At 36.6% G+C, this 23,853-nt stretch overlaps 1 protein-coding gene across 20 annotated transcripts in view; it reads right to left on the minus strand.

Annotated features, from left to right (window-relative positions):
• The window catches only part of LOC121865434, a 76,064-nt gene that overhangs the window by 35,346 nt on the left and 16,865 nt on the right, over window positions 1–23,853 (minus strand). For 15 of the 20 annotated variants that reach the window (XM_042364835.1, XM_042364843.1, XM_042364839.1 and 12 more), the window contains exons 2-9: window positions 21,638–21,780; window positions 19,684–19,858; window positions 17,567–17,751; window positions 15,799–15,931; window positions 15,470–15,660; window positions 13,738–13,885; window positions 12,258–12,350; window positions 11,165–11,272 (exon numbers count right to left, since the gene is read on the minus strand). In XM_042364835.1, coding sequence (XP_042220769.1) covers window positions 11,165–11,272; window positions 12,258–12,350; window positions 13,738–13,885; window positions 15,470–15,660; window positions 15,799–15,931; window positions 17,567–17,751; window positions 19,684–19,858; window positions 21,638–21,780 — 1,176 coding nt within the window. The remainder of the gene's footprint in view (window positions 1–11,164; window positions 11,273–12,257; window positions 12,351–13,737; window positions 13,886–15,469; window positions 15,661–15,798; window positions 15,932–17,566; window positions 17,752–19,683; window positions 19,859–21,637; window positions 21,781–23,853) is intronic. The other 5 variants (XM_042364836.1, XM_042364847.1, XM_042364853.1 and 2 more) reach the window with 2 other exon arrangements.

Genomic DNA, 23,853 nt, shown 5'->3' on the forward strand with positions numbered 1-23,853 from the left:
GCTGAGTGAAGTTGTAAGTCAGGTTAAGCTGCCCAAAAATTTGGGCTAAGAACACAAACTGTACCCAAATTATATGAAGTTCATAAGAAAAACTTGTCCCAATTATATCACATTTTCTAGGAACACATCCCCAGTGTAAATTGGCAAATTTATATATGTAATTTTATGAGCTTTCAATTAACTATTTACTCCCATGTTTCAATTACATTTTATAAAATCTACTGATGAAATTTTCATAAAATACAAGTTAAGTCTGTTTAATGACCTTCTTACAGTATATGTACAGTACATTATATCAGGGGAAAAGGTGCTATTGATGGCAGTTTGTGTGAAGTGACTGGTAAGCCAAATTTGACAGTACAGTACTGTAGTATGAATAAATAAATGATAAAATAATACAAAGAGAGAGAGAGAGAGAGAGAGAGAGAGAGAGAGAGAGAGAGAGAGAGTGTGTGTGTGCATTCATCATGATCACCCTGTGTTCAGTGCAAAAAGGTTTGAAAAAGTAAAAAATATATAAACATGTATACCCTGTAGTTACACATAAATGCAAATGTGAAAGAAACAAAACATACTGAACCGCTCAGGTCTCTGAACCAAAACATCGAGTCTTACCAAGATGGTGTACAGTAGTTCCATGCTGTACAGTACTGCATATATAAAACTTGAATCATCACTCCACTGAAAATTCCAGAATTTCTATCGCCACCTCATTTGAGCAAGTAGTATGGTACAGTACAGATATAAAATACAATACAGTATTATAATTCCTGTACAGTACCATATACTGTGCCACACATCTTTTCTATTTATACCACCCTATGCTTTGTCCTGTTATACCATATTTCTTTTTAACTTTAATAGCACTAATTTACAAGCAATGAACTATCCACTCAAGTGACTGAAAAGGGTAGTCTTGCCAATTAACATTCATCATCTATGCATATACAGGTACTATACAAATTTATATTATGTTTCATATATCTTCTGTATTGTGCTTATCAACAAAATATACCCTTGCGAAATAAACTTACTGTATATATACTTCATATGCCAAGTAGTGCAACTGGGTCGTTATTTAATTCATAATCAGGCACAGTAATATCAAAGAATACACATTATTATACACCTATATCCTGGTATTAAATCATGTTGGCTAGTACTGTAGTCAAACAAGCTCACTACCTAAATAAAGAGCAAATGGTGTCGATACAAGCAACTGTAAGCAATGATAGCCTACGTGATGGTGGGAATTTTGGAAAGCAGAAATAAATCAAGGCTCCATTTGCTGACATTCAGTAACAGATGAAGCAAAAATACTTAATTTTTAAATAAATTATAAAGTAAATGAAAAAACAGAGGAAAAAGCTTTATAATTCTAATTGTTTACCTCTGTGATGGCAGATGGAATCGTTGGAAGGCATGATACGTCATCTTTGAGAGGCTAAAAAATAATTACATCAAGATGCAAAACTTGCGTAATACATTATGAATATGAGTTCACCTACAACAAAATAGGTTACATATTATTCACATGCTCACACAAGAGAATGAGTAATTTTGAGAGTGAAAATACTAATGTATTGTATGAAAATCACCCTGTAAACAAACCTACAACATTTTGCTTAACCTCTATAAAATCACATCCATCCATCAGTCTTTATAGAACACTAACTCAGTGTCGATTCATTTCTGTATCTCCTGGTATATTCTAACTATTAATTCAACATTTATTTTCTCCCGACTATCTATCTCTTATGTACCTATATCACTGTTCATGTACTTTAAGCACTTACACTCAAAAATAAACTTTATGTAAGGCTTTCGAGATCCTGTGGTTCTGTCTCTAAAACACAAATTTGCCTAAAGTCAAGAATCTGTACCTCCAATACGGAGAGCAACACAGCCGAGAAAAATTGCAAATGTACTCGAATCTGAAGTCTCTATCACTGTTGGATTTCATTCACCTCATATCAAAGCAGTCACCAGAAGGTAAGGTCAAACAATGATAGATTATTTTCAAGTCAATAACAGTGATGCTGAGACAGGCTTGGGCAGGTAAAGTGAATTCAGTTTGTTAATACATCCTGTGGGGGAAAGGACAGATGTTCCCAGCATAAATCACAGCATCACCATCTGACCTGATTGATCAATGTTCATTTCACTAGATGCCAAATAACTGTGAAACCAATTTGTTAATGTACTGATTTTATCAAAACACTAACAAAATTAGCCTATTTACCGAGTGAACATAACATCAGCATGACTAATGACAACTTATGGAATGCTTGAGAATTCAGTGGGATGCAAGGAAATTTTAATCCAGGTTCCTGCATGCTGAATGACTTATTATTTACGTAAAACTGATAATGCTTGTACTGTACTTAAGCCAGGGACTATAATGGGCTACAATATGCTATGGCATGTCAGTGTCATTCCCTAAATGCCCCAAAGGTGTTAGCAGTTATGCTAGATATACTTCAAGTAATCTAATGCGCACAGTACAGTACCAGCTAACTAATTTCACTATCTGCCACAGCCTGAGATGTTCCCATCTTACTGTATATCATACCCTGCAGTTAGTACACGTGAATTGTCCGCTCATGTTTATTTACCTACAGACTATGAGGGTGTTGTATGGATATACGTATGAACGAGGCTGTACAGTATCTTGAATCAGATTCCTTTATAGTACTGTACACTAATGAAAGGATACAGAGTCCAAAGCAAGGACATGGCATTAAATTAAACTACATGACCTCTGCCTGTAGGTTGTTGGGTATATAAAATGAGAGAAAATTAGATGACAATCCAATACAGGTACTCCCCGACTTAGGTCCACCCGCACTTACGACCTGCCTCAGTCATACCAAAATGTGGTAAAATTATGCATTTTTGAGTCCCAAAGTCAGTACAAAGGCAAAATTTTCATCTGTAATTCACTTTAAAATGGCTGGCAAGCTTAAAAGTGAGTGTTTTGTGATGCTGAGAAGAAAAAGAGACCCAAATTTTAAATTTTCTATGTGTTATTTAAGCATTTCCGACTTACGACCATTTCAACTTACGACCTGGATGTCGGTCCCTAACCCCGTCGTAAGTCGGGAAGTATCGGTGTATACAGCTCCCAAGACAGATGTAATATTAAATTTGAAGGATCCTCTTATATTTGAAACATTTACGGAGTTTTTCTTTGGAAGTAAAATTCGAAGAGTTACAGAGACAGCTGGATAGACTGGACCTAATTCCCTACCGTATCTACTCCCAACTTTAATGAGTGGATCATTAGAAAAAAAAGTACCTGTAGTGCTGTATTGAAAAGTTACCATATGGTACTTTTATTTCTTTTGACATATACTACAGTATTTCCTAAAGCATACTAGCACAGTTATTTCTAAAAGCTTTAATCAAGCCCTACATCCGTGAGCTTACACAACAGACAGGTATTTTTTTTTGTGCTTCCTGATTATTTCAAAATTATCAGTTAACTTTTATATCAAAGTACAGTACTACTGTACTATGCAGTTATCTATATTCCACATTCCTCTCAAAAACTAATTTCTATTAACTTCAAATACCTCTTTGGCTTGAACATCTTTGTTCACAACTTCTCCCCATCATGGAGCTACACCCCCACTTCCTGAGACTGTGTACAGTACAGTATGAACATTTGGAAACTTCTTATGGTTTAAAATAATGATGAATAGTTTATTATTATAAAAATGCTACCATTGGTTTGTTTAATAATTATCCTGACAGTGGTAGTCGAAAACAGACCCACCAATATCAATCACCTTTACAAACAGCCTTACTTTACCAAGTATTGCCATGTAAAATAGTGAGCACAGGGTGGGGGTCAGTGCATCTTTGGTTGACTGTATATACAGTATGGGTAGATTCATGTTATAGTTGATAATCTTGTATTTAAGGGACAACTATCACTCCCTATCAAGAGGACTTTCATTAAACACTCCTCTACATACAAGATACTTTAAAGCAGTTATTTTGTCTAAACAATCATGCCATAGATTGACTCATTGTTTTATAAATTATACCAAATATATTTCTTATTCTTGCCATCCCTCCTCAATTCCGTATTATATGCAGTTTTCGCTACCGTAATTCTGCTTTTGACACGCCCCCATTCCATTTCAGAATATTAATTTTAAAATGATTTTGAAATCACAGTATGTGAACCTGTTCTAATGACAAACCTCTACCAAAACAGCTATATGCCCCGTGCTCCCTTTTTTCAAGACTTTTGTAAACCCATCAAGAGTGCAGCTCCAATTTTATACCTGAACCTATATCTAAACTCTGTTCAGCAGTACAGTACTGTACTGTGTATCCAATACATTAATTTTAAATTTCTGCCAAAAGTAAAAAGTGGCAAACACCTGCTTAAATAATGACTTACATTCTTTTGATAATGTAATTTCAACATTCACCAACACACTATGAAATCTGATGAAAAATTTGTCCATATTGTCAAAAATAAATGACTGATCCTGGAAAAGCCATTTCAACGAGCATTTCGAATTACAGTTAACCCTCACTTTACGCGGTCCCGCATTCCGCGTTTCCACGTTTACGCGGTGCCCTGCCGGAACTCAGGATGCTCACATTCCGCGGTGCGTGTACCCCTTTACACGGAGAGCGGCTGGTGAGCCGCGCCATTTTTTGATCCAAACCTCCCGCCATCCGCCATGTTGTGTAAGCTGCCAAGTTGTGTAAGGTCGCCCAGTCATCAAAACATTACCAGTTCTTCACCCGCCACCCACCACAGCCGGCCCAAGTCAGTGATAGTGATAATTATGGTGAGGATATGGACTTATATGGACTTTGGGGAGTTTGACAAAGAGGCCCTGCAAGCCTCTGTGGTGGATAGTGATACAATTGATACAAGTGACACAGGTGAGGGCCAATAATCTGCCCTCTGCCTCGGAACCAACCGCCCATCCCCGTGTGCCCAGCCATTTTTTCTACTAATGTAAGTGTTAAAAAACCTAATATTATTGATATTTCTCTTAATTATTAATTGTGTGTGCATACCATCATAAAGTTAAGATAATATTTTTACTACAACATAGTTGTGTGTCGTCAAAAAGTGGAGTTTGGGGATCGGCCCGGACTCCATTTCAATTAATCCCATATGTTATGTTATTCACTTTACGCGTTTCTCACTTTCCGCGATACCCTCCGGGTTACATTAACCGCGTAAAGTGAGGGTTAACTGTATTTTATGACTTGTTGATCCATGGGCCAGTAAAAGAACCTTATCCAAAGAAAGTGGCATGTCAGGGTGTGGCTATGTTTGTTTGAAGTCATGATACAGTGCAGGAGTGGCCTCAACATCATTGTTCTCCCTAAACTTATCCCTCTATAGAACCCTTCCTATTGCAACATCTGCAGGAAAAAGTAAAATGTTTGTGGTCTCTCTAACTATTCTATGTTAACTATATTAATTTCTTTGGTTACTGTCTTCCAAACCTCACTATAGACAGAAGCCCTGACATTCAAACCCAAAGTGGAGGTTTCCTCAATACCAGCCGGGCAATCCACAGACTGAGTAATGTGACTTGGGGGCCAAAGGCAAGTCAAGGCCCAGAGATCAGGCAGAAAATGAACAACTTCACCCCATACTTCCTGAATGAGTAGAGCAGTTACATCTTTATAACTTTTTGGGGTCGAGACCCAAACAAAATAATTTAGGAAAAAGTTGTTCTCTAAATAGAAGTTGCAGCTGAATTTGTAGATTATCTAAAATACTTAGGCTCCAAATAGTTCAGTAAACAGATACTGTACCATGAACAGGACACAGAATATGGTTGTCCACCTATCACACTTCTAGCCAAAGCACAACTTGTCCCAATAACTCACCTGACCACTCTAATAGGAATTTCAATAACTAAGAATGCAATACAGTACTGTATTCCATTTTAGCAAAAGTTTAAAGACAAATTAACTTACAAAGGGCCATGGAAAATCCCTTTAGACAAATTTATCTTCCACCATGTTCAGATGCACACTTGGATTCAAGCATGCCTGCCCAGTACATGGCATTTGAGAGCTCACAGACCACACAAGCATATTTTAAACCAACTAGTGGTGAAAAGAATAAAGTACAGGTTGACAATACCTTATCCGAAATCCAAGGGGCCAGATTCATTTCGGATTTCGGAATGGTTAGGTTAGGGTTTTCTCAGGAATCAGCCTACCTGGGCACAGGTCACTGACCCACATTGGGGCCTGGGGGACGAAAATAATTCATAGGTCTAGGTAGTGTTTCTCACTTTTGATCTTTTTTTTTCATTCTTGTATTTATTATTATTATTAGTAGTAGTATTAGTTTATTATTACAGTATTATTGTTATTATTATTATCATTATTAATTTTATTATTACTTTATTATTATTTTATTATTATTAGTACAGTAGTATTGTTATTATTTTATTTTTGTGTATTTTTTATTATAAATTTTATTTACTATGAATTATTATTATTATTACATTTTCGCCCCCAGGCCCCGATGTGGGTCAGTGACCTGTGCCCGGGTGGGCTAATCCCTGTTTATATATAAAAAAAGTTTTGCTCCACAAAAAACTTTCGGTTTTCAGAGGGTTTCGGATAAGGGGTGGTCAACCTGGTACTGTAAAAACATAATGTGTGTGCCCTAAGTGTTGAGGACCTAGGAGTTAAATCCCTTTCATTGGAAGACATAACTGTCTCGTAGCATAAATAAAAAGTGAAACAAAAGAACGTGTTCAATAATTACTGAATGGCGTAATTATTGTGCGAAGGTATGTTACTTTGTAACAAGAATATCAGACATTCTTAATAGGACTTTCTTTGTCCCTATATGGAGTGCAGTGGCTAAGTGGATGTTATAATCTACTCCTGTCCTAAGAGATGCTAGCTTGTACCAGAAACACTCCCAGTCCACCCATCAGAGAATGGATAACTAATTGTACAGTTAAGGAAAATGAGGGTGGTGCAATGTAGTGCTGGTCACTATACCACTCCTTAGCATTCAATATCAGCAATATTATTGGTCCCACTTTTATGACCCAATGTTCAACCTCAATCCAGATATTCCTACCATATGAACCAGGTAGTCATATAGTTAAAAAAATATTATCCCAAATGAAAGGCCGAGTTATGAGTCCATGGTGAGCCTGGATCCTAACTTTACAAACAACTGCAGGCTGAACTGCAAATTGGATTGCTAACGGAAAATTACAAAAGCCTCACTTAATAATACTAATACAAGTAATGCAGAAATTGCAGCCACAGAGCCCTCCAAGTATTATACAAAGGATGAAAATACAACTTTTCTCTGAAATAGAGCCGAGAGGAAATTACAGGGACAAACTGTACATATCATGTTACTGCACCCACTAATAAGTTCTCCAGGCAATAATTGTTAGCCAAGTTGAATCCCAAACCAAACAGGTATATGCATGTGGCTCTGTGTTCACCAGTCTGTATTATTCCAGATAATTACAACTGTACAAAAACACCTGATGATATTCCCATATTAATTAAAAAACTGCAGTACTGTACTATATCATTATACTGTATTTTTCTTTTCATACTACCGAGATTGTGTTTTTTAAATTACTAATGTCACTTGTGCATTTTTTACATACTTATTCTTACACTGACTAAGGCCCTTTGCATATACAGCGAGTTCTCCTATAACGCGTGTTTTGACAGCGCGAATTGGCTCTAACGCGATTTATGAATAGAGGAACGATATTTGTAAAACGCGAACGCTTGTTTGCTGTAACGCGATTTTTGCTTACTATTTCTCCAATTTTGTTGTATTAACTGTGAATATGGAAAAGAAGAATATCTCCAAGAAGAATTCAACACTCTAATGACGTACTGTACAGTGAAAAACTAAAAAGCAGACTATATAAATATTAAAATTCGTTAATTCGATGGTCTGTTGAATGTGAACCCCTAGAGAAAAGTCCATAACGCTGTAGATATGCCATTCAATAGACTATAAAGAATTAAAAAATGAAGACTAGCAATAGGATTTTTGAACAGGGCTCATTTGGACAGATGGAAGTATGATAGCAAGGGAAGCATGAGTAGAAGTTGTAAGGTCAAAATACACGTCAAAAGTAAAATTCCCAACAACCCCCTTGTGCTTTCTTTGCTACCATACTCCAAATATGATCTTTAAATTATGTTTGATAGCATGACTACCTTAATTTCTTTCTATCACTTAACTAATAAGACCAGAACTAAATATAACAACAAGAGTGGCAGATGACCTTGTTCTCAAATGCAAACACTGCTGTGAGAAGTATAAAACTCTTTTCACACAAGCTCAATTCAAGCAACTGGCAAGTTCGGTACAATACTGTACTCTATTTGTATGATAACTATGCTTGCGAGTAATACAATTTTTCACTGGGTACTTTATGTCACAGAAAAGTCTTACCAGTACTGTATAGTGGTGCTAAGTGGCTGAAATATGTACAAATCCCCCCCACCCCACAGTCACCCACCAACAAGAACTAAGAAGGAAAAAGACCCAGTGTGACCAATGACAACAAACCGCTGTTCATCAGCAAACCAGATGATACATCTGATCTGGTGATCATTCACCTGGGTACAATAACTTTCAGACACATGTACAGTCAATAAAAAAGTGTCATCACCCTGCTGTGTGTAACAGTATGAAACAGCGTGCCAAAACTGTAAACGTATACTGTACCTGTGGTTACCGACGTCAGTTGGTTGTTGTGGCTCAGTTTCTATTAGAGTGACTTATTTTATTGACCGTACAAACCAGTCCGACTTTCAAAATTGCAATGACTGACATTGAAAACAACTGGACAGTTGTCACTCATTTCCCAGTGTGAATAATCCTCCAGATTCAATATCATTCCCTCCTCATTAAGGTTAGGTATAGCAAGTTAAGTTCACTTGTAGCTCTGCAATTAGCGTTTTCTTAAACTTATTGATATAAAATATTGTTCCTCAGAGGCTGTGTAAATCTAAACTTGCGAGTTTCTAAAGTATCCCCTGATGTCTGTCAACCATGAAATCCAACTTATCTTATGGTAATTAAAACTACCCACCATCAATAAGCGACCCATTTTTATGTGGCCTCTGTTGATAACTTGTCCAAGCATTCGTTTGCTGTCTTATCACTGCTTGGCTGTGGCAGACATCAAAATACGGCCTGCTTTATAGCCTTTTCAGATATGATCAAGGAATCCTGAAATTTGGTTTCCAGGTCCTTCTTTGTAATGAACATCAGCGTAACCTCTACATCATCTGCTAGGTTTTGTTAGCCATTCTGATTGGCTAATCTTTTCTTATCTGACTGCTGGCTTAAACATGGTCAGCATCAGGATGATACATATCACCCTTTTTACCTAAATCTGTGTGTGTGGATCTTCCTACACAACCTTGACTACACAATTATTTGTCTAACTCCCTTAAGCAGCTGGCCTTAAAAAAAAAACAATGAAATAAATGTCAAGGCTCTACAGTAGTGACAGTACTTCTATTTAAATAATGGCATAAATATTTTTGCTATAGTTGTAATGCTTGACAATCTTTCTAGTTGGTTTCACACAGTTTTGCACATTAATGTACAAATAATATAATTTCCATGAAAAAGAACTGTAACCATTACACTTACTATAAGTCTGATGTGTGGGTGTTGTATCCATCAATTCTAATTTCTGCCACTAATTATCTATATTAAGGGTTTAGATTTTCACCACCACAATGTCAATTATGACTGGTAATTTCTTTGGTTGTTGGATACAGAACTTAAGTCCAAATAATTCATTAGATAACATGTCTGCATTTGTATACCAAAATCTAAAATGGGGCATTAATGTCAGTGCTCAGTTTTCTTTGATCCTACTGAACCAAAGATTGAAATATAGGTAGCTCGAGTTTTTCTTGTGTTGGGATAGTCCCTTGTTTCCGCATCGCAAGATCTACAACTCCCATGTTTGTCATATTTCAGTGTTTTCTTGGATGGCCCATTATCTTCTACTTATTCGCCAGCATTAAATCCTTAATTTTCTCTATCTACTTCTGCATCACTTAATCTTAAAAAAAATAGTGCTCATGTTTATCCTCTCTGCTATAGTGTAATTTTCCTCAGTTTGATAGAATTCTTTACTATCTTATCCTCATGTTTGAGTTTCCTAGTTTCACCAAGATTTGTTTGTACATCTCCCTATCACCCTCTTAGCCATCTCCACCAGCATTTTTCTGCACATCTGATTAAGAATGTGATAGCTACTGTAATACCATCTCCTCCTATTTACTACATATGCCTAATTTCCTAAAATACCCAGTAGTGTGACTACCTCTGTCTGCTTTGTGCTTGTTTTCCTCTAACAGCGAGTATTTATTCACTTTCCTAACAGTGTGAACACCTTATCCTATTTACTGGTTGAGTTTACTACTGTCACCTTGTCCTGTTTGTCATTCCCCAACGCTGTCTCACTCAACCTAACCTACTTCTCACAAATTAGCTCATCCCTTAACATACCTTTACAGTTTCTCAATAAACTTAGTTAAGCATTGTTACAATAGGCAAAGATAAAAGTCTAATGCTTAAGACTGTTGTCAAGTGTGTTGATAATAGTGTGAGCAAATAATTAATGAAGGCTGCTAACCTGATAAATAGTGATTTACGAATTATTCCAGTCAGGTTATGATAAGAGTAAGTGCACCGAGGCTTATACAATAAACTGAGAACGAATAACCAAAACCAGCCCTGTTCTTGATCAGTGACAGTACAGTGTACCGAGATTATTTCTTATATTGGTAAACTATAAATTGAACTTCAGCACACAAGCAAGCGGGATGTAATAAAATTAAGCTCTTGTAAGAGGTGCAAGTAATTTCTAATTAAATACCATTAACTAATATAATTAAAAAAGCCAAACTTTAGTTTCCAAGAAAGCTACTTCATATTATACTATAAAGTAGCAGGGTTGACTGCAGCAAAGAGTTTGATTAACAATTTAAATTTTTTGAAAATACACAGTTATGTTGTAAATGTCAGGGATCTCACCATGTGAAAACCACTAGAAGAATCAGCGGTAAGAGTCGAAGGTACTAGAAGAAAGCATACACAGACATCTACGCAAGCAACATCTAGTTCAAGAGTACTTACCAAAGCAGAACATCTGTCGGTACCGTGCGTATCCTGCAGCACCCACTGCTGCTATGACTATCAGTAGAACAATTACAATGCCTGCGACTGCTCCTCCACTCAGAGTGTCTGAGGTTTAGAGAAAAAATAAAAAATAGTTTTAATATAACTTCATCAGCTATTTGACAAGAAAAATGAAGGTACTGTACTACACCTGTCTATGGTAACCTTATCTGATACATCTTAGCCATAATACTGTATACTGAATAAAACATTGATTTTGAAAACATATATAAACCAAAAAACATAAATGACAACGTAAGTCGGTGCTAACTTCACAAAATACTTAAGCATGGCAAAAGCTAAATACAGATTTATGTTTTTAATTAAGGAAATAAACTTACTGCATTTATAGATGAAAACAGGCATGCCAGATGGAAAGAAGAAAATTATTGTAAGAAACATGCAATGCAAATCATGCAACAATTACCCACCATAGATGGTTGGACTCTGATACAAACGAGATATCAAGTAGTCTGGGAAATTATTGGCTACGAAAGTGTTCAACGGTGTTGCCCTGTTCCTTAAACCAGTCCCGACGTAATGAAACCTTTGTTCAGTCTTTTTGCCATCGTGTGTCTCACATTATAGTATATAAAATGATGTCGAAATTTGTTGACAGCTGTTGACGATACAACAGTCACAACTTGAAATAGGCAGGAAGTAGTGAATTTTCAGATGTTTTCAAGTAAGAATATTACTTGAAAACATATGTAATACTAATAAAAAAAATAAAAAAATACACAATGCATGCTCCATGCACTACTTCTGGTCTAAATGTCGGAAGAAGTATAAAAAAAGAAGTGTATCTCTCACCCCTCCATGGGAATGAATCCCAGAGGATCCCCAAAACTTATTAAGTCTTCTTCTCCACAGCTTGTCAACTGGTATGTCAAGATATCCTTTAAAGAGTTGTTAGTAATTGGGTCCTTGGGTAATGTAGAGACTGTTAGTTAACATAGCAAGAACAGTGTCCGAGAGTGGCAGAAGTAGCAAGATTACGAGAGAACAAGGCAACTGGCTCGGCAAGAGGGACATTAGCACCCTGACTTACTTGACTCCGTCTCATCATCGAAAACAATACCTTCAGACACTGATAACTCTGTGGGTGGGATTTTGTCATGGTTGCTTGTTTCAGAGTCATCATCTAGGGGAGAGACAAGATACACACTGAGGTTACACCACAATGGACGCACAGTCAGACAAAATCGAACTTTCGGTTGTAGCAAGTGTCAAGGCGATGAAAGAGATAAAAGAAACAGAGTGGGTATGTTAAATTTTATTGTGTCTTCAACCGACTCAGATGTTTTGTATTTATTTAGTAGAAAAACTCAAGAGAATGAATAAACTGTATTCTGTATAACAAACAAGTACTGTACTCTTTGTATCCCCAACATTCATTGTGTAATTTCCTTAAGTCTTCTAATATCAAGTACAAAATATTGATCATTAAATTTGGATTCTGTTCTCAAGTGACGAGTGCAGTCATTGAAACTGTGCACTGTACTGAAGTATCCAAGCAAAAATTTCAATCCTTTACAATAATCAACCACTGTGACAGTAGCCAGAGAAATAACCAGACACCCGTGTCAGTTGCTCGATTCATTTTATATGTATGGTACCCTCTGCTAAGCAATGACAGTCAACGCCTGAGTTCAGTCTCCCAACCTCATCTGATTCTGTTACGTGTGAATCTTAAAAAGATGTCCCAGAAAATGTGAGTGTTAATATATGTTGAGTAAGCGTCTAATAAGACATTAGTTTGAAATTATTGCCAATTAGGTGTCAAATGTATTTGTATTAATTCAGCCAATAAGTGCAAGTGCAGTCATTCTAAATAAAGATTCTAGTTTGTCTTGGTTACCACTGCAATCTTTGCATCATACTGAAAAATTCTGTATTTAAGCATTCTTGCCTTGTCCTTACATGAATGATGCCAAGCAACATTAAGAGACAAAAAACTGCATTGTATTTTGGCAGTTCATATCAACTCATGCAAGGCAAATAAAGGTATGGGCAAGAACACTAAAGTAACAGCGTACTTACTCTGTTCTGGTTAGAAAAGGAAAAGGGGATGGGGGGGGGGGATTAAAAGGGGGCAAGAACATTTAATACAGCAAATCAATGTCACTGCGAAAACCAAGAGCATTATATTGTATATTCAACATATTAAAGACTCTGGTAAACTGCCTCCTCACTGAACTCTATAAAACCCTGCACATGCAAAAGGAGGTTACCAAGATGCAAACTTAAGAACACCAAAAATTCACCAGAAACAAAGCAAGGACATTGGATGGTGATGATGCAGAATGTACGAACAACACATTTAACATTCAAACACCACAAATTTCCACTGGATGTCTGTAGCACAGATCAGTTTTCTGTTACTCATTTTAGTATTTTTTTCTAATCTAGACTTTACAAAACTCATTCCAGGAGAAGAATGAATTACCTAAAGTCAGTGCAAAATCCTTTAAAACATGGAAGTACAGAACTTAAAATACCAATGATTTTTTGTCGCTTTGTAGATTTACCTTGAGGAGCATCGTGGATCGAGAGGTTGACTTTGTACTGGGTTTCTCCATATTGATTTTCTACCACTAACAGGTAACGTTTGTTAGCATCAGCTTCTGTAAAGCCAGAGACAAGGAGTTTTGCAGTATACAAGCCATTGCCTAGGTCCTGTAAAATATAGATGAAAACAATAATTAATCAAAAACACTTGCATATATTGTATCTGAAAACCAACACATCTATGAAAAATATAGTTTCTATATTGTCTTCTTTGATCTAAATTTGAATGCTGAGAATAATGTACTGTATGTTCACCAAGAGACAATGGTTCATGGTTCACATGGGGTGGGAGAGTCAAGCAAGTGGCACAGTGGTAGCACTATTGTCTCTCACGACTGCATTCTTAGGGATATTTCTTAGTTTGGTTAATTAAGTAGGATTGGCAGTACCTCAGTGAGTTGTGACACTACATTGCCAGATTGTCATTCCTACATATAATGCTCAGTATCCATTCTGTAAAAGTAAGCTGGTGATAGGAAGGACATTCAGCTGTAAAACTTGCTTCAAATTTGGCCGGTGGCAACTGGGACACCATGCCATCTGGCAATCATGGCTAACCAACACAAGCATGGGAAATGGCCATAAAATGGAGATGATAATGTTCATTTGGTATACTCATGATGAAGAGTTCTCTGAGCTGTGTGAATATCCATGTCTTCATCCATATCCCTTAAGTCATGGGTTTGCAATTATAGACCTAAATTACCCATGTGAGGGTAATTTGACATTTTGGGAGGAATACAACAAATGAATACATGATTATAAAAAACAATAATCCAATCCAAACTGTTGGTGAAGATGATACAGATATGGTTCCTAGAACAGTATTTCCACTTCATTTTATGGAAAAGTACAATTGACGATTAAAACAGTAAAAAAAAATGGGTACTGAGCATTGTCGTTATGTCTGCTTCAGGGTAATGGCCAAAATTAATTGAAAACCCCTGCTGAAAATGGTCCAGTCCTTTGGATGTTAACAACAAATTACATACTGTACTTATACAGTGCAGTAAACCCTTGGTGTCACAAACACCATATACACTTATAATGGAACTCGGTTATAACAGACTCCCTAATCCTATCGGACAATCCCTCCCCCCCCTCCCAGTTTGAAATAATTAGAGAAATTGGTTTTAACGAATTTTCGGCTTTAGAAACTATGGTCTCCCCCAACTAGTCCAGTATCCTGAGGGTCTACTGTACAATATTTTATTTTGTAATCCAACCAAATAATACAGCATACATGTATACCCAAATTGTGCTCTGAAAGTCACTGGTTCCTTGTTTGTTATCATAAAGTGTTTTATGCGTGTGTTAATATGTTTGTGGCTACTGGGTCCAAATATAAATACATGTACTATACTGTGTTATAAATACAGTAAAGTAATGGATATTTAGTGTTATGGTCCTAAAGTCTATTACAACCATGTTAAGCCAATCTTTAATCCACACTGGCCATTACCCAGTATGTTAAAACCTGGCAAGGATGTTAAATACTGTAACTGTCAAAAGAAATGCAAAAATGGTCAGTGCCATAGGTGTGTGAACTTAAAAGGTTCTACAGTACTGTACTGTATTTGTACATTATTCAATAGGAAACTTGACAATGGTGTTAGACCTGTGAATTAACCAACAGACCACAGTTGTTCGGTGTGTGTGTGTGTGTGTTGTTGAAGAGTTTCAATGACTTGCCTCAATATCTGTGGTGTAGTGGCCATCAGTGTCAGGAATGCCGAGGGAGCCTTCCATTTCCTCAAAGCTGTCACCATATCTCCATTCTTTATTTATGGGTTTTGGGTTGGCAGAAAAATTGAGCTTCACTTCATAATCACTGCCAGGACTGATCTGGTAGAAGGTACTGATGGGCTTCTCAACAGGTTTGACTGAAAATAATTGTTTTTTGTTACCACTCTACCACTGGGGAAGGGCGGACATAATTATAACATAACTCTATATGTATTTCAGCACAGCATTGTTCATTATTAAGTAGCTATCTATTAAAAATTCAGTATAGTACTCACAAACAACATTCAGAGGAATACTAGTGTTTTCTGGTGAATAAAGTGTCTTGTGAGTCACACTACACATCAAAAGTTGTCCATTTTCTGTTGGCTGGAATGTCCGCCTTAAAGTTGACACACTCTTGTAGATTCCCTGAAGAAAAATAATGTTTGCTAAGCCTGTGAGTACTCATTTGGGTGAAAGAAAATTCAAATGACTATGCCAAGGGTGGCATGTGAATGGTAATTATTAGAACTACAGTACCATTTTCTTCTAAAAATTCGAAAAACAATACTGTACTTCCTTATCTTTGCTCACTTAGTTCCACAAACTTGTTTACACTTTTGTCAAATGCATCAAATTATTCATTGAAAAGTAAAGTACTATACACTTTCAATGAGCTTCCATCAGTCAGAATTGTTGATCCCACCCTCTATCCTAATTCATTCCACTTTAAAAAAAAACTTTTTTTTAATTAGTCTATGCCCTAATGTGACAATAATCAACTTAGTGAAGAAAATGAGTACAGTATCTATAAATTCTTGACAATTTTGTTTTACTTATTACAATGTCAAGGGCAAATCTATTGTTTTGTTTCTTAAAGATAAGTATGTTCAGTAACTAAAACAACTATCTGTGCATACTTTGTGGGAAACAATAAGAGACCATGGACGATAAATTTTGGTATATGAGGGCTGTCACTAGTCAAACGTAAAATTTTGGAGCATATCGGCCCCCACCTGCACAGATAGTTGTACATAGACACCATAATATCATTTACTCGACTTCTTACAGAGAATCATATTGGACCAATCCATTAATTCATGATACCACAGCATACAGTACTTTATTTCAGGTAGATTCATTTACTTTGAAACAGAAAGGTCCAATATACAAGCTCAATCAAAAGTTAAAATTGCTTATTTAAAACAAAGTTTCTAAACTTGAAGGCCTACAGTACAGTATGCATAAGAGCAATCACCACCCTTCTCTTGAGGTATACAGTACACTCATTTCTGCTACAACGCGTGTTTTTTCAAAGCGAATTGGCTAATACGCGATTGATGAATAGAAGAATGATATTTGTAAAACGCGAATGCGTGTTGGCTGTAACGCGATTCCACTCGAACGTTTTAAGTGTTAAATCTTTTCTGGCAACTTTTTTGACACCTTATGAACACAGCAGCAAACATAAAACGTCTTTTTTAAGACAATCCCCAAGAAGAAGTCTGAAGACACTGAACCACACCCATCCACTTCTGGAATGAGACGTTTTTTACGTCCCAACCATGCAACCAAAACTGCACCTGATGATGATGATGATAACTCTCAACTCCTGTCTGCATGACTCCTCAAAATCACCCTTCTCCCCCAGCAAGTTATAGTCATATTTTTTCAAGGTAAAGTGTTACATTTACTGTATGATTTCATTATTAGATATAAATGTAACATTTATTTAGACTGCTATCCTTTGTTTTAGGCTAACTACTAAAAAAATTTTATTTCGGGTAATCTGCACCTCACCCTATTTTCTCCATAAGCCTTGTTATTTTTATTGCGCAAATTTCTACAATGCAAGGTTTTACAAGAACACAACTATCGCGTTGTAGCAGAACTGACTGTACTGTATTAACAAAAATAAAGATTTTTAAATGTGAGAGAAATTCAATGAATGAACTGGTCAATGTTGGAGGTATGATACCAATTGAAACCAGTGAGTATCAACTGTATCAGCCCACTTTAACATTCCTACAATCAAAGAATAAAAAAACAGAAATATGTGCTCACCCCTTTGTCAGTTGGAGTTTCTTCTGTTTCAGCAGAAACAGTAACATCTCTGTCTCCCAAGTACCAACGGATGATGACAGCTGGTCTGGCTGCTGCCACCGAGCATTTTACCGGTGTCTCATCCTCATTCGTCACATCTAAACTTCTTTGGTTGTCTACTTCAAGGATTGGACTTGTTGGTTTAACTGGAAAAAAAATTATATACAGTATGTATATATATATATATATATATATATATCATAAATGTGATAGACTACTGTACAGTATATGAATCCTGGTATAAATGTGGCCAAACTAGCAAAGAATTGACAAAGGGCAATCTCTTCAAAGGCCAACTAATATCCTCAACCGTTCAGTGCTCCATTTGAAACATATTTGGGGCGGATCTTTAACATCTTTGCAGATTATTCATACAACCCAGTCTCTGCCCTCTCCTACCTTAAATTTTGCCTATTATTATTTCTACAACTATCCTCACTCCAATTATATGACCAGTCTCAGATTTTCCTTATTCTATAAATTTACAGTACATTTTCTTTGTTCTATAGCCTACACTCGAAGCTTGCAACTGAGGCCGAGGCTCAGTTTGTAGCAAGGTTAGAAAACAAACACCCTAAAAGCCACTAGTTCTTTACTAATTAATCTATCATATTTATACTATGATATTTTAAGCTTTTTATATTAATGTCTGAAAATTTCCACACCAGGAGAAACAAAAATTGGCAAGAGAAATTCACTGGTAATAAATATATCATAGAACACAAACATAATATAATTAATGAGTTCTGGAATGTAAACTCCCCTTCACCACATGACGTCATGCAATGCAGTGCAGGATGTCGTTGAAATTTTGTACTTTTTCTTGTTCTCATAAAGATATTGTTAACAGAGCATTTCACATGCTAGCTATTGCTTCCCCAAGTGCAGAAATTGTCAGAGATCAACAAAGAAAAGTTAATATCCCTTAAAATAATCAAGAATATAAATACAGTACAATGGATTAATTACTGAAGTAGTGTAGCAATTCTTCTGGTGTCCATCTGCCAACCAATCCGATGACTTGCTACAAACTGATCCTAGGCTTCAGTTGCAAATTTCAAGTGAACTGACTACATGTACAGTATAGTTAATCTTAGTACTGTTTAATTTGCTTTCCTATCACTACTGTTGACAGTACTGTACCTTATTCAAACAACTAGTAGGACTAATATGAAGGTCATAAGCTCACTTGGATAGCCTGTCTTATAAGACTTTTCAAGTGTAGCACAGTATATGTACTACCTCACTTGGAGTTCTCTAAGTGCTGCTTAGTCTCTGAAATTTACCAGACTGCCAATTTATTGTAAATGTCCAATGGGGGGCTACCAGACTGGTGTTTGCATCCAGTCCTTGTCTGCCAAGAGATTGGATTACTGTATCTACAATTGCATAGTTTATACACCAGCAGGAAAAGGAGCAATTTAATAGAAGTACGATATTAAGCATCTTATAACACATAACCCAGTCGAGATCCTAGCCTCAAGTTAAAAAAGCTATCAGTAACACATAGAAAACTATCAGAGCTAACTTGCCGTTAAATGCGAGTTGCCAGTAAATCCAGTGGCGTTAAACTGAGGTTCAACCTGTATATGAAAGGCTAACGTTTCTGGTAATACTGTACATTCATGAAGTGAGAAAATGTTTATTGAATGATAAGAGCCCAGATAATATTAGGCATTACATTTCAGGCAAATGAATACAATCGTATATTGCATGGTAGAGCCCAGGTCCAGTGTTTAACTATTAGTCAACTAAGGAATTTCCATAAAAAGTTAGCCGCTACATGTCCTATAAAATTAATAGGAAAGAATAAATACATAGAAAATTATGAAAATTTTACAGGTACAGTAGGGTGTAAATAATTTTGGTTAAATAATTTGTTTACTAAGCTTATAATATATACAGTACAGTATACCTGTATCAGGAAATACATTTTTATTTTTTTTAAATCTCTAAAGCCTTTGCAAAAAAAATTTCAAATCAAATACCATACATTTTGACCCGTATCGTACAGTTTTTATTCCACTTAAAATTAGGTAAATTACAACGCTACATCGATCAATCACTTAATAACTTACTGGTAACTATCACATTCTTGGATCCAACAAGAGACTTTCCAACTACGAAGACTTTGCATGTCCACATGCCATGGTGTTCAATATTAGCAGGGTTTATGACAATACCACACTCATTTCCTTCACTATTGAGTGGTTTGCTCACTCCATCGTACACATTGCTGTACACATCTTGAACCTACCGGAGAAAGAAAATAATCATTAACAAAGTAATGTATTGTACATGTGAACAAACTACTCATGATTATAAATTGCACAATACTGTATACTCTATCCATAAATATTAAACTGGAAGGGTATGAAATTCGGGGGAACATCCTAGCATGGCTCGGACACTTTCTTCGTGACCGCAAGCAGTGTGTGTGGTGATTTATAGCACGAAATCATCATGTGTACCCATGACAAGCAGGGTATCACAGGGCAGCGTATTGGGCCCGTTGTTCTTTGTTTATTTCATAAATACATGCCAGAAGCTATACCTCCTTACAATTGTTTGCAGACAATGCTAAGTTATTCAAGGAAATTAAGAATCAAACTGACTGTGAAGAGCTACCTACAGAAAGATTTCTGTCAGCTTCAATGAGCGGTCAAAGGATTGGCTGTTAAGATGTAAAATGATGCACCTAGGTATTACCAATAGTAAGGAGGTACAGTGATCCCTCGGTTAACGAGCGCCTCGGTTAACGAGATTTCGGTTAACGAGTTACCTCCCATAAGATTCTTAACTTCGGTTAACGAGCAATCCATCGATTAACGAGTTTCTTACGAGCCGACCTCAACAAGTTTTCGCTTGCACTTGGCGGTCAACCAGCTGTAGTATTGGTCCGCCAATACAGTAATCGGTTCTAGGGCTTAAATTCCTTACTATTTTAGTAAATATCAAGAAGTTTATACTATTCAATAATTTTAAAAGTTTAATATTAAATTTTTTAGTCATTTTAACAATTATTGAACATAATTGAAGGTAAGGTCACTAGTTTGTGGCGCGCCATCCAGCCTTTTAACACACCAAACAAGCATTAGTCTCTCTCTGTTTTCAGTGGAGGCAACATCTTGCTTGAGACTCTCTTCAACTAAACGCTTTTTTTCTGTGTTTTCAAGCAAATTATTCGTCATTTTGAAATTTATTTTACATAGATAATATATAAAGCAGTGCAGTGTTGATTTAAAGAAATTAATATTGAATTACACCAAGAGAACTAAAATTTTATGGATGAAATGGCACCATGGGGTGACTTCTCTTACACCCCAAAGCCTTCTCTTCTCCCTTCTCCTCCACCCACATTCTAATTCCCATCATCATCATCCACAAACCTTCTACATACACATCTCAAAGTAAGTGTCAATTTCTAAAAAAAATTTGAATTTAGGCAATTTTCGGTGAGTTGGAACCAATTACCCAAAAACCCATTGAAACAATGGTTTCGGTTAACGAGCAACCTTCTGGAACGGATTGTGCTCGTTAACCGAGGGACCACTGTATATCGCATGTCCCAACAGGACGTAGAAACCACATTAGCAGAGATTGAATGTGAAAACGACCTGGGTGTATATGTTGGCAGAGTGTACCAAAACTTTAGCCCTTTGGCATATGTTTTCATATGCCCAAGCGGCTAATGAGCCGATCAGTGGTGAAGAGGATAAAACTAAAAAGTAAAGTCTTTCATTGTACCTGTATGTGAATTACAGCAAATTCACAATTTGGTCTACTCAAACACATGCCCCTTTCTATTAAAATCCAATGATGTAATCGACATTTTTCATGAGGATGTACTTGATTTATTAGTTGTCAATAACATTTTATAACTACTGTAGATGTAAAATTTGCTTATCCAAGTTGAGAGAATAAGGATGCTTAATCATCAGGGATGACATCAGATGAGTTAAATAGCTTAATTTAGATGCATATATCAAAACATAACACTTAAAGCTTAAAGGTTGTCACATAGAAGCTTACCTGGAGAATCTGACCATTTTCACTCTCCCAGATGCAGTAACGACTCTTTCCTCGGACACCACACTCCAAGTTCAGCTGGTCATCGGGGTTGACCACAATCTCAGACTTATCGAAGATAAGCGATACGTCTGCACTCTGAACTCCTGAAAATGTAGAGAGAGATTAGTACATGTTATTCTATCTAGTGCAGGGGGCAAATTACACCAAACTTGAGCATTTACTGTGGTGTAAAAAACATATTAAAATGCATTACATTATACAGTATATTAAAGAGCTCTGCAATATATGAATACAGTCGTCTAGTACTTGTACAGTATTAAAATTATTGCAGCTTTCATGATACATTATCACCCAGAAGTATCCTTGGGAAGTCATTTCTTACTGGGAAGCTACAATCTGTCATAATGTATTACAAAGATAACAGGATAATGATGTAAGCATGACAGCAGCCCAATTCAGTAATGAATGTTGTACAATATTTGAATCGGGAGCAATATACCTGTAGTACATACACCTGATGCTTTCAATAAGAATACTGTATATACAGTAGATCTTAGTTACGTAAGTAAGCATAGTTTCTTCACAGCAATAGCGGATTATAGATGATAACAGATCACTTGAAGTGTCTTTCCTATAAAATTAAGGAAATATATTTATCAACTTTTAAATTGTCATGGATGATGTGTGAAATTAGTCATTACAAATAGGCTAACATTCTATCTCCATAAATTATATATGTTGTCTAGCTAATAAAATGTGCATGTGCATGATTAACAGTGTTTTTGTATGCCTAAAAATGGTTACAGGCCGTCCCCAACTTACAACGGGGATACGTTCCTGGACCCATAGTTTAGGTTAGGTTAAGGCCCACACAAAATAACAATAAAATACTCATATATAACAAATAATGTAAATAAAGTGATGTTAAACAATATATAATGATGAAAATAATGAAAAAATGGGATTTAATTAAAAAAATTGCATTGAATGTATTGGGATCCCATTCATAGGTGCGGGTGACGGTGTCGGACGGTCGTAATTCGGGGACTGCCTATAATGAAATAGAAACATCACCAGTGAAATAAGAGTGGAACCTAAAACAACTTAACCAAATATTAACTTATCCTGATCTAACCTAACCAAACTTCATCTAACCTAACCAAACTTAATCTAACCTAACCAAACCTAATCTAACCTTACCTACTTACCCAAACATATTCTAATCTCGGCTAAACAAACCAATACACCAGGGTTTCTAATAATCTTGAAATCTGAAACTTAAAATTCATTATGTAAGAATTGACTAGTTTCTTCATGTGAACTTTGTTACAAAAATGTCTTTATCTAGCGTTAATTGTTTTAATATAACTGTCCTGACTTAACTTGATAATTATTTTATACATAGGTGGCAATAGTAATATTATTATTACTATTGCCGTCACCCGAATCTCGAGAATATTTCTTTGCAATCAGTAGTTCATAGTTCAAACACTTTTCTTCTATGATATTCCCTCGCAAGTTACTTATTCTTTTATCCTCTTCGCCACTGATCGGCTTGTTAGCCGCTTGGGCGATCGGTCACGTCTCTTTTCCTTTATATTCTTCACCAAAAGGTCGGCTCGCTAGCCGCCCGGGCGATCGGTCACGTCTGTCACGCACTGTTGGCAAATACTGGGCATGCACCGGCTCCTGAATGTACCTGAACCCACTCCAGTGTTGGTCAAGTCTGGTCTTGAAAGAGCTCACACTCGGTGCCGTCACAACACTCTCTGGTAGATTGTTCCAAGAGTTCACAACTCTCACTCCGAAAAAGTTTGCCCTCACGGTTTTCTGGACTTGCGGCTTCTTCAATCTTGAGCTGTGACTCCTTGTGGGGCGAGCGTCCGCCAGCTCCAAGTAAGGACACTCAACTGAGTAGTGCCCCCTGAGATGCTTATAAACCTCAACTAGGTCACCCCTTGCCCGTCTGTAGTATAAGCTAGGCAAGTTCAGGCGCTCCAATCTCTCAGGGTAGCTGAGGTGCCGAAGTGCAGGCACCAGTTTGGTGGCCCTCCTTTGAACATTTTCAACCAACTGACAGTCCCTAGCATATCTCGGGGACCAGATGAGGTGACAGTACTCCAGATGGGGAAGCACTTCACTCCTGAAGATCGTTACGAGGGACGGACCGTCTAGATATCTGAACGACCTTCTTATAAGACCCAATAATTTATTTG

The sequence above is a fragment of the Homarus americanus genome, unplaced genomic scaffold, assembly GCF_018991925.1.
Source record: "Homarus americanus isolate GMGI-L3 unplaced genomic scaffold, GMGI_Hamer_2.0 scaffold25483, whole genome shotgun sequence".
NCBI lineage: Eukaryota > Metazoa > Arthropoda > Malacostraca > Decapoda > Nephropidae > Homarus > Homarus americanus.